At 42.5% G+C, this 12,469-nt stretch overlaps 1 protein-coding gene and 1 long non-coding RNA gene across 2 annotated transcripts in view; one reads left to right on the top strand and one right to left on the bottom strand.

Annotated features, from left to right (window-relative positions):
- The window catches only part of KCTD3 (potassium channel tetramerization domain containing 3), a 65,800-nt gene extending 65,028 nt beyond the window's left edge, over positions 1 to 772 (bottom strand). Inside the window, exon 1 of the mRNA XM_063303499.1 lies at positions 371 to 772. Coding sequence (XP_063159569.1) covers positions 371 to 444 — 74 coding nt within the window. The 5' untranslated portion in view covers positions 445 to 772. The remainder of the gene's footprint in view (positions 1 to 370) is intronic.
- Positions 773 to 843: 71 nt separating this feature from the next.
- LOC134497685 (uncharacterized) overlaps positions 844 to 12,469 on the top strand; it is a 44,033-nt gene continuing 32,407 nt past the window's right edge. Inside the window, exon 1 of the long non-coding RNA XR_010067934.1 lies at positions 844 to 1,194. This is a non-coding gene — a long non-coding RNA (uncharacterized LOC134497685). The remainder of the gene's footprint in view (positions 1,195 to 12,469) is intronic.

Raw genomic sequence — 12,469 nt, 5'->3', positions numbered from 1 at the left:
AGACTTCTGTGGTATAAAGCATAGAATCTTGTGGTCCCCTTTGTCATTCTTATACCAAATCGTTCCTTAAGTTTTTATATCTTTGTCAGAAGACGCTACGCAAATCCATAGCCAGAACTGGGCTCCCACCTAGACCAGACCCCTTGCATTTGTTATTTAAAGGAGCACACTCGCTACTTTATCAGTCTGAGGAAGGGCGGGTAGAGCAGCGCCTTCTCCACAGCCATATCTTCTTTTCCCAGGCCTTGCCTCCACTGAAGGCATCTGCTCCTTAATGCCATCACAGCACCCGCCCCCCTTCTCGCCAACAGCCGACAAGATCCCCTCAAGCCACTGCCCACCCCACCCCTCATTCCGCGCTCGGGCTCACCTGGTGCCCCCGACATTGAGCTGGATGATCTCCCCGCTGCCCGCACCGGCAAAGCTGGCGCCGTTCCCCGCCATTTTTCCCAGCAGCAGCTCCTGCCCCGAATACCGCCTGTCACCGCCGCCGCCGCCTCCAGCCGCCTCCCCGGAGTCGAGGGAGGTGGGAAAGGGAGGCGGCGGCGGGGCCGGGGGAGAAAATGGAGCGTCCAGCGAGGCCGTAGAGCCTTCCCCAGCAAGCACTAGGCTGCCAGGTCGGGGGCCGGATAGGAGAAGGAGGAGCTGAAGGGTCGACCTCTCTCTCTCTGTGGTCAGGCATCCAGAGCCGCCGCCGCTGCACCGGCCCCCGACCCTCCTCTGGGCCGAAACCGCTGATACTCTCAGCGCGGCGGCGGCGGCGGCTCTCTACGGCAAGAAAAAAAAAAGCCCTAGCAACGCGCGGCACCTGGAGGAGGGGACTCCGCGAGGGACAAAATACCAGCGTTGGCTGCATCTTCGCGAGAGATCAAACTGAAGGCGGGAATATGCAAAACTCGCCCAAGAGGAACGTTCGGAAGGAGGGGCGCGGAAGAGGCGTGATGACTTCCCTTTCCCGGCCTGCATGTTCAGATGAGGCCCAGGCTAGTTCCTTGGGGACCCGTATTCAGGCTCGCGCTTTCGAAGCTGGGTCGTATCCTTTAGGCTTCTGCAGTCTTGCCACCTCCAAGCGTTTTGGACTTCAGTTCCCATCAAGCTGGTCAAATGCCGGTTGAGAGTTACGGAATTTAAGATCCAATGCATCTTCAGGAAGCTAGCTGATGAAACGTGTTTTACTTACAGAGAAGCAGTTGGGTAAATTCCCATAATTTCTGGGGTATGTTTCGTTGAGGTCCGATCACTGATCTTCGCTTGAATTTCTGCTCCCCCCCCAAAAAAATCTCACAAATGTAGATTTTTGTCTGCGTGGTTAACAGTTTCTGTGGGATGACCGTTTGTACATCTACCTCTGTTGGCAGCACAAACCAATCGAGGTCATGTGGATTTGGACTTCAGGAGGGGTAATTCAGAGCCTAGGGTGTGTAAGGGGACTAAAGAAATGCTGAATGATATCACCCTACTTGTATTTTCAAGCTATTTTCCTGAGCTGCACAAAGGGGGATTCCATGCAAAAGATTTAGTTTCCATTCTTTGAAGAGAAACATTGAACATCTTCCCCTCACTCAATGAAAATCAGCAATGTCCTGATCACCTTTGCATCTAGTTTGGTTCTGGCGTTAGTGCTGGGCAAAGAATTTTTAATCAGAGTTTAATTGTTCCAAGGATATATTGTTATTCTCTAATCCATTAGTATCTGACTTAGAACATTTCCTGTACACATACACATGTGGAAAATCTGTGGCACTCCATATGTTGCTGTACAGCTCCCAGAAACACCAACTGTCATATCAGTGGCAAGGGTTGTTAGGCACATTAATGTAGCAACATCTGTACAGCCTCAGGTTCACCACCCAGTGCTGTAAGTACATTATTATTAGAGTTGCTTGGTACATATCTTTCTACTTTTGGAATAAGTTGTTCCAGAACATAGATGACTGGAGAATATCTAACTTGGATGTTCTAAAGAAAAGGGATTTCCATTGCCTTTCTGATTTTCTACTACTATCTGCTCAGAGCAGCTAATATTCTAATCAAAACACAAGTTATGTCACTGGATGGACATTTATTCAAATTGATAAACTGTATCAGAAATTTCAAGCTTTCCCTCAAAGAAAACTGATTGGCAACTCTGAGATTTCTTACTATTTGGAAGTGGGATGCAGTAAATAATAATATTGTTACAGAGAAAGCAGAGAGCCAGTTTGGTGTAGTGATTAAGGCACTGGGCTAGAAACTGGGAGACTGTGAGTTCTAGTCCTGCCTTAGGCATGAACCCAGCTGGGTGACCTTGGCGCAGTCATTCTTTCTCAACCCTAGGAAGAAGGCAATGGCAAACCACTTATGAAAATCTTGCCAAGAAAACTGCAAGGCTAGACAATCACCTGATATAATAGATTATTATATTATATTATATTATATTATATTATATTATATTATATTAATTACATTATATTATATTATGTATAATCAACATATATAATAGCTTGGGAAAGGCAGTTTATGTTTCATTGTGCTAGTTGTTAAAATATGGTCTCCTAAAAGTTGGATAGTTTTTTGCACTTCCCACAGAGATGGTGGGAAGAAAAAATTACCTGAAACAGAAGGGAAATCTGTGGATGCCTTTACTGTATTCTATTAATTTAACTGTGAAAAAAGCATATTCTTTACAATCAGCAGTGGAAGGATGTGGTTTCCAGGTGTTGCTGTACTACAACTCCCAGCAACCCTGGCAAGTATAACAAAGGCTAAGAGATGCTACAAATTGTAGTTTAGCAACATCTGGAAGTCTACGATTTCCCCACTTTTTTGTATTTTAAAGGATGTCCTGACAAAAATGGTCCTAACCAGCTTGTTTGTCCAAATGGGATGCGATCAGAGCCCCAATTACTGTAGATTCACCAGAACAGAAACCATATGGCTTCAAAGTAAAATAGCAGCATTATGCTTTTCCCTTTTTTGATAGCATATTGCAGTTTGCAATTTGGAGTTTCAAAGATACCATAAATGTTTTTTTTTCTCTTGTTCAAAGGAGAGTTCTGTGATTCTGTAAGAAAAACTTCAAGCTGTCTCCAAATTCACTGCTTGCAGAAATCCATGTATTTATCAGTATAAATAAATAATAACCAATATGCTTGGAGGAAGATGGCATAATACTGAAAGCTGTACATTTCTAACCACATTCAAATAATTTTTTGCAACCCTCCAAAATCTCATTCAGAGAAGGCAGTTAAAAATTTGAGCAAAATAAAACCCAAGGAACCATTTACACATTGTCAATTTTGCCATCACATTCCAGCTTTTTCATTGCCATGGTTTTACAAGATTGTTATATAGCAAGCCTGGACTGAAGTTTAAAATGCCATCTAGCTTTTCACCCTAACTTTAAGTACAGGAAGCAATTTAACTTAACTTTGAGGAATTCCTATCATTCAGGGTTTACAATCTCCTGAGTGATTTGCTCCTTTGCTATGATATTACATGAAGTAACAAACATTTTCTTTATACATTTTTACATTTCCTTCTTTTGTTTGGGGCAATTGCTTTCATGCTTCTTATCTGGATTGGCATATTGTTACTATGGTAGACAAATGGTAGCGTATCCAAGCTTCAGGTGATAATGTGTCCATTCATGTATTTCTGGCCAACTTTTACTAGACTAGGGAGAACTCAGCTGTGCAGTTACATTTTTAGCATATTTCTAATCCTTGGTGTTGCAGAATAAGCACAGAAAATAGAAAAATATGCAGTTGACTGCCAGTATTCACCAGAATGAGAAATCTTTTATAGGCTTGGGGCACTCATGCATGCAGTAAGCTTTGCATAGTTACTTCTAAACAAGGAATAATTCAAATATCTTTTTTTTTTTAAGTATCTGTAGGTGTTGGCTGAACTCTGCAGGGTAGTGATATTTCATTATAAAAGAAAATGCAGCTTGTGGATGTGTATATTAGATCAAAAATCCTAATTTGGAAAGAGAGGGCCATTCCCCACCAAGTTAAAGCTTATCCACCGTTACTGCCATGAGATTTACAGTCCATATTATTGATCCTTATCCTGTCTCTATTGCAGCTGCTCCAGATTACTTCAAAATAGTGCTACCCTGATTATGTGTGTTCAACTCATGAATGGCAAAGCAACTACTTGATTCCTCTGCCCTGCTTTTTTACTAAAAAAGCCAACTTTACTATCAGCAGCCAACTGAGAAAGCATCTGTCGCAGAAATAGGGTGGATCTCAATGCAGAACTTGGTCCAGTATAACTAGGCTTCTTCCTATTTCTCTCCCCTACATTTCTTCCTGTCATATCCTGAGTTGAGTGTTTTAAAAAAATGGATTGCAGTCATTAGAGAGCTGTCACAAGCACCTTTTTTTTAATTTAAGACTTCTTTCCCTTCCTTTCCTTTCTTTATATAGGTAATAAGTACTGATTTTTCAATTCCTCCAGTTCTGTTTGGCACACAGTGCTTCTGTTATTTAACTATTTTGGTATTTTAGCCTTACACTAAACTTGTAAGGGCCATAGAGACAAAGCAAGTTTGAGCAATTCAGCATTATTATAGAATGCTGATAGACCAGTGTTTACATTTATTGACAATCAATTGCTTACAGCATTCTGAAGAGGATGTAAAATGGTGACACCTGGGTCATATATAATGCTATACAGATAGACCTGTGTTACTTTTGCATGTAGTTATGGCAAGGTTGCCAGAGGTATGCAAAGTGAGCCCCTGTGTTAAAAAATGCAGTTGGACCACTCTTGCACAAATCCAAAGGATTACTAGAACAGTATTGCTGTATTCAGCTCTTCAAGGACTCAACAGTAAAATGGCAGTAGACAATGCTGACCAGAGACCAGAGGGGAAGTGGCATGCCTGCAGAAGCCTGAAATGTCCAGTAAACACCTCTTTCATCCCATCAGTTACTGGTCATAATACTGTCAATTTAAGGGGAAAAACACTAACCCTGGTTCAGGTAATGATGACTAAAGCTTGTCTCACTCATTGGCTGGTGGCAAGATAGAGGCAGTATCATGAGGATATCTGTTCCATGGTTAGATGCAAGTGGGGCAAGGCTTAGAGTTTAGGAAAATAGGCATTTGACAAATCAGATACAGAAAGAAGTGCTATAGCAGACCATGGACTGCTATGCACTGCTGAAGAGATGGGCTTCTGAAGCCAGATCCTTTTCTTTGTTTGGAAGATCATCCTCATATCTAAATCAACTATATATAGTATACTTATTTGCAGACCTGAACTGTGAAAACATGTTTCTCAAAACCTGAAACAGAACATAGTTAATAAAACTGCTGTCATGCAATTTCAGAAAAAGATGTAGCTGCTTTAAGGAAAAAACCACAATGACACACAGGCAAAGATGTGCAAATGTCACGGTTGTGTACTCATGTGCCATCTGAAGCAAGTCATGGCATTTGCATGATGACATCATGCATGTGGCATCATTTACCAACCTTGCTGCCCCCAAGGATATTCAAACCCCTGCAAGCTCCAAAACATTTTTGCAATCAAATTCAGCTATGTTTATGGCATTACACTTAGTACCTCTGCTTCAATATATTGGGGTCTGGATATAGAAGAAGGAAACTGTACTGTACGCCAAGAGTTGTGGAGAATTAACACAATTTGAAAGATGTATACCTATTTGCACAAGTGAGTAACTTGATAGTTTAATATGTCGGCTGATCCTCAAATTGTGGACAATTGTATCCAAATTATCCAGGACTTTTAAAGCAACAATAAAGTTTTTTTTTTCAAAACTTTTAGAATTCTAGATCACTGGAATGCAATAAATTATAATCCCAGATTCAGGTACCATGCTAAACCATCTATGGCTGATTTGATTACCTAAAAAATGGGAGAACCAACATAAGCTTGAAAGTCAATATAACAAGCCAAGGTTCCTACTTCAAACGATGTGCAAAAATGGCCACTAAGTTTGTGCAGAATAGTGGATCTCCACCGCTTCTGGTTTGCTGCTACTGTTGTTAATTTTTTGCTGGATTTCAAAGTCCAGAACTGTAGTACACTGTGCAGGTAGAAGGTTGAAAAACTGAGGATTTTGGCAAGCTACTTACATGTTTTCAGGAAAACTATAGGGAACTGTCTGTGGATTTACCAGAAACTGAGTTGAGATGTGATACTAACATTTGCCCACTAGATGGGTGTATTGTTCTGGGATTGTAATGAATAATTTCAAATAATCTTTCACAAAATGCATTTTCAAAGCTGTATCCTTTGATACTTGGTATATCACAATGAATGAAAGAACAATATGCAATGTTTTGAAGTAGAAAAGATTTATCCTGCTTCTCAGAAATTTAGTTAACTATTAGCTGATAGTAAAAGAATTTTGCCAGGCTCAAAACTAATATGACAAAACATCTAGCAAAAATCTTGATGTTTATCAACAGCATGAATAGGTCTTTTTTCTAGTGTATCAGTGAATAGAGCTACAGTATTTACAATAAGGACCTAGATATTTTTCTTCTATTTTTTTTTTATAAACATTCTATGACAGGTTTTTTTTTTAAATTTTCCTGGATTATAAAATCTTTATATCAATAATTCTGTCTAGTCCATCTATTGCTCAAATGATACTTCATGATCCTGCACCAACCATAGATATCACACAAGCCTGTAACAAATACTTGTAACACCATATTTAACCTAATTCTGAACTAGCTGTAGTAGACTTCCATCAACAGAAAAATTCTCATTCTGGACCTGAATAAATTGCCTCTCCCACTAACTGCTGTGGGCTAACAAGGTGGTGGTACATATATCCAAATAAAACAATGGACATTTAGGGCCTGAGTATGACTTAAAGGATCCAAGTTTTTATTCTGTATATTCTCTTGTTTTTTCCACTATAATAACACTATCCTATGCGTGTCTACTTAGAGAACTGAATGGGATTTAGGACTGCAGGCAAGGAGGCAAATACAGAACATGTATAGATTAATATTATAAAAACGTTTAGATTTTAATTCCATGGTTGAATCTCTTACAGATTCTTTGTTAAAACAATAATTGAGAGATGGGAGTAGAATATTTATATCAATCTGTTAAATCTCCACTATTTTTTCCTTCACTAGATCCTGGGCTGCTAAACTTTGCTTAAGGATGGTCCAAAGGAAAAATACTATCATTCCTGTCTACAAATACATGTTGTAATACATTATGACATATTCATATTTTGTGCCTATGACACTGAATTTAGAACATACTAATTTGTTACCCCTCAGCAATTTGTTTATTTGTAATATGCTAAATTAATCTGTACAATACAAAGTAAGAAATGCAGAGACAAAAAGATTCTGTGTTTCTTGTAAATATTCTAAAATATGAGCGAATAAAGGAACAGTACTTTAATGGAATAAATTTATATTTAGTATGTAAAAACTGAACTACTAAATTCTTAGATTAACATTTTAGCCACTAAGGGTCACTATGGGACTGCAGTATTTAACAGTGTTCTGTGGATTTCTTGATTGATCGATTATGTATAGTACCATCGAGTCATTTTCAACTTCTATCAACCACATTGATGGATTTTCTCCTTGATGATCAGTCCCTAACCTTGTCTTTCAGGGCTTCCAACATTGCACTCATTGCCACTGTGACTGAGTCCATCCACCTTGCTGCTGGATTTCTTGGGTGGCCATTAATGTTCTGAACAATACATAAGTGCCTCTTACAGTACAGGGGGTTTGACAGCCATTTTATGGGCATTTTTATCTATGTAAAATCTTCACTGGTAGCATCTGAATATAAGATCAAACATTCTTGAGGCCTGAGTTTATAAAGCATGATTCCATCATTCCCAGAAGCACGATTGGCTAAGAAAGACATTATGAAATTTACAACTTTGGGGATCATGGCTTTTTCAACATCGTGCATGAATACAAGAGAACTTATAATTTTAAAAGATAGTGCTCAAAATTGCATGATTGATACAACTATTATCACATGGTGATTATAGAACATTGTATTATCCAACCTCCAACAATCTTTACTCCAATGAAGAGAACAAACGGTAATGGTTGCCTATTCTAAAACACTATCAGACTCATGAGCAGGAATTCAAAGATATCTGATTTATTAAAGAATAGTATGCAAGATCACAGAGAAAGCTGAGAATGATAAAAGCGTGCCAAATGCAAACTAAAAACCCTCTGTGTAAATGACATCCCTCCCCCATAGAATCTTCCCAAGTTCACAATCCCAGGTGCTCCTAACGATTTCTGATGGTCTGCGGGAAAAGTCCTTGAACAGATAACATAACCCAAACACATTCCATTGTAATGAACACAGATACAGAGTTTGGTACAAGGTTTCACAGCAGCTCCCTCCCAAACAAGCGCGCATCAGCGCCATGGCGTGTGAAACGTTACGATCTATACTACACATTGAAACAGTGAACATGACATACTGCCCCCCCAAAAGAAAGAAAACACTAAGCAGCAGGCTTCAAAGGATAAGCAAGGTGGAAACAGCGAACTAAATCAGGAGCATTAACATGGCGAGCAGACACCCATTCAGGATGAGGAAATGTTTCCATTGGACCAGATACTGGAGGGTGCCTCAAAGCTTGCGAGAATCAACGACCTTGACCTTAAAGTGCTGTTGGCCGTCAATCATGATGGGAGCAGGAGGAGGAGGTTGGGGATGCCAGCGGGAGGAGTGGTGGACAGGCTTGAGCAAGCTGCAATGGAAAACAGGGTGCAAGCGTTTCAAACTGTGAGGCAGGTCCAATTTAACAGTAACTGGATTGATAAGACCAACAATAGGGAACGGACCAATGAACTTGGGAGCAAGTTTTTTAGAGGGTTGCGGTGACTTAATAAATTTGGTAGATAGATACACCTGATCCCCAATCTTGAAGTTGTGTTGCAAGGAACGATGCTTATCAGCTTGAAACTTGTAAGCAGCCTGGGCATCAGCCAAAGCTTGTTGAATCACCGGCCAGGAATCAGCCAGCTTAATAGCCCAGTCAGAGGCAGAACGTGTTTGGGAAGGGGGTTGTGGCAGTTCAGGGATGGGAACAAAGTCATGACCAGAAACCACACGGAAAGGGGTTTGCCCAGTACTTTGATGGACAGCATTGTTGTAAGCCACTTCAGCAAAAGGTAGTAACTCCACCCAATCGTCCTGATGGTAGTTAATGTATGCTCTAACAAATTGTTCAAGAGCGGAGTTCAAAATCTCAGTAGAACCATCAGTCTCAGGATGGGAAGACGTGGATAGCGCTTGTTTGGTGCCAATCAATTTTAAAAATGATTTCCAAAACTGGGAAGTAAACTGTGTCCCGCGGTCACTGGCCTAACGGGAGGGGCTACCGTGGAGGCGGTAGATGTGGATGAGAAATAGGCGCGCCAATTGCGGGGCTGATGGGATGGATGCACATGGAATGAAATGTGCTTGTTTGGGGAAAAAAAATCTTTTACAACCCAAATGACAGTTTTCTTCTGACTGGGAGGAAGATCCACAATAAAATCCATAGAAATCTCGTCCCAGGGATGGGACGGCTGGCCACGGGCTGTAGAAGCCCCTGTGGTCCCCCCCCTCCAATTACGTTTTGACATTGCACAAACAGGACAGGAAGCCACATAGTCTTTTACATCGCGTCTCAAGGTAGGCCACCAGAATTGACGACAAACCAAATGTAATGTTTTGACAAAACCAAAGTGCCCAGCAAGTTTATCATCATGGGAACGCTGTAAAATCTCAGCTCTTAAAGTTTCGGGTACATAAAGGCGGTGTTCCACCCATGCCAGACGGTTTTCGAAGGAAACGGTGTCTTTATTAGCTAGCAACCAAGTGTCAGATTTCAGTGCCTGGAGAAAGTCTTTCTGTAACTGACAAGGAACTTGCACCTTCCGCTTCCCAGTCTGGGCTGGGGGTGGGGTTGCTTGCGCACAGGTCTGGCTCCGAGTGACAGCAATCAAACCCAGTTGTGGTTCAGTGAGAACAATCCCAACCACATCTGCCCCCTGGTCAAAATCCTAAGGTAAACACAAAGCATCGGTCAGAAAGTTTTTCTTTCCTGGGATAAATTTTAACTGGAAGTTGAAACAACTGAAAAACTGAGCCCACTGAATTTGTTTAGGACTGAGACGCCGGGGGGTGCGGAGGGCTTCCAAATTCCTGTGATCGGTCCAAACCTCAAAAGGGCATTTAGCCCCTTCAAGGAGGTGACGCCAGGCTTCCAAAGCGGCTTTTACAGCAAACGCCTCCTTTTCCCAAACATGCCACCAGCGTTCAGTTTCAGAAAATTTTCTGGACAGATAAGCGCATGGTTTTAAGTGATTTTCAGAATCTCTCTGTAACAATATAGCCCCAACTGAGGAGTCAGAAGCATCAACTTGGACCACAAAGGGGCGTTCAGGATCGGGGTGCTGTAGAATAGGCTCAGCAGTGAAAAGGGTTTTAAACTTCTCAAATGCTGCCTGGCATTCAGGCGTCCAATTCAGCACTGCCCCAGGGTTTTTTACCTTGCATGTCTCCCCCAAACCCTTGGTACGGAGCAAATCAGTAAGGGGCAAAGCAATCTCAGCAAACCCCTGGATAAATTGGTGATAGTAATTACTGAACCCAAGGAAACTTTGCAATTGCCCCCAGGTGCGGGGACGTTCCCAACTTAAAATCGCCTGGATTTTTGCAGGGTCCATTTCAATGCCCTTGTCAGACACCCGATAGCCCAGATAGTCAAGTTGGGTCTTGTGGAATTCACATTTGGAAAGTTTGGCATAGAGTTTGGCATTTCTAAGCTTGCATAACACCTGTTTGAGGAGGCGTTCGTGTTCCTCCTCGGTTTCAGTGTAAATGAGAACATCATCTAAATAAACCAGGACCCCTTTAAACAAATGATCATGTAATACTTCATTAATCAATTGCATGAAGACTCCGGGTGCCCCTGCCAACCCAAAAGGGAGGACTTTGTACTGAAATGAACCCAATGGGCAATTAAAAGCAGTTTTCCACTCATCTCCAGCTCATATGCAGATGTGGAAATAGGCTTCACAAAGATCGAGCTTGGAGAAAATCTTGCCCTTAAGACAAATGAGCTAACGTCCTTCATGAGCGGAAGAGGGTACTTGTTGAAAATTGAGATGGAATTTAACCCTCGATAGTCCATACAGAGTTGAAGCGTGCCATCTTTCTTTTCCCGGAATAGCACAGGGGGCCCAACTGGGGAATTTGCAGGTTCAATAAACCCCCTTAATAGATTTTTGTCAATAAAGTCCCGTAATGGCTGAAGCTCCTTCTGAGTCATTGGATAAATTTTTGGCTTGGGCAATTGAGCATTGGGAACCAACTCTATCGCACAGTCAGTTTTCCGATGGGGGGGGGTAGCTGATCTGCTTCCATTTCCCCAAAAACGTCTGCAAAGTCTTGGTATCGATCGGGCAAGCCTTCTAAATGTGCCAAGTTAGGGCGCGGCGTGGCGGCCGCAGCCCTTCCAACCCCCTCACGTGCAGCTCTCTCCGCTGTAGGAGCTTGGTAAAACCCATCTTTAAAAGTCACAGTTCTGTGTTCCCAGTTTATATATGGGCTTTGATAGGTCAACCAGGGGATCCCCAGAATTACCAAGGGATTGCCAACAGGTGCTACTACGAATTTTAAAGTCTCACGGTGGCTGCCCATTTGCATTGCGACAATTCCAGTGAAACGGGTTGCTGCCACCCCCCCCCCCCCACCGCCGTTGAACTATCCAACTATGTGAAGATCAAAGGCTGCTGGAGGGGGAAGCTAGGCAGGTCCAAAGCAGCAACCAGATCAGGGTGAATTAAACACCTGGAACACCCAGAGTCAACCAAAGCCCAGAACTCTGTAGTTTTTGTGCGGGAGCCCAATTTCACTTTTACTGCTAAAGTGGGACAGTCAGCACTCACCATAGCATCCTCGTGCCCATCCTCCTCCACCTGCCCGCAGGCGCTCTTCATGGCAGGTGGCTGATGGTTCCCGCCGGCTCCTTAGAGTCGTCTTCAGCCTCTCCCGGGAAGTAGAATACTTCCTCAGCGTCGGCTGCACCCTTGGCTGCTGTCATCCGCCGCGAGAGGGGGTGCGATTTAGCTGGTGGCTTGCCCGCTCGATTTCCAGACTTGGCTTTTGGGCAATCAGCTGCTCGATGCCCTTCCTTTCCGCATCGGAGACACTGACCCCTCGCGTAGCGCCAATCTCTCTCCTCATCCCAGTGTCCTAACAGTGAGACACACGCTGAGACGAGGAGTGGTTCTCTAATGTTTATTACTGCTACATAAACAGAATCCTAACAAACTGAATAAGTGTGGGAAAAACCCAGACATATAAACCCCAAAGGCGAAGGCGGGCCTGATCTGTGTCTCTTTGAATGGCTGCTTAATTCCTCAGTACTACACATGCGCTTTACAGCCTGGATGGGAGCCCCCTGCTTGCCATCCTTACTCATGACACCCAGGCTCTATAGCCTGG

The sequence above is a fragment of the Candoia aspera genome, chromosome 1 (assembly GCF_035149785.1).
Source record: "Candoia aspera isolate rCanAsp1 chromosome 1, rCanAsp1.hap2, whole genome shotgun sequence".
NCBI lineage: Eukaryota > Metazoa > Chordata > Lepidosauria > Squamata > Boidae > Candoia > Candoia aspera.
The sequence above is the reverse complement of the archived record's forward strand: the minus strand, read 5'-3'. Positions and strand labels throughout refer to the sequence as shown.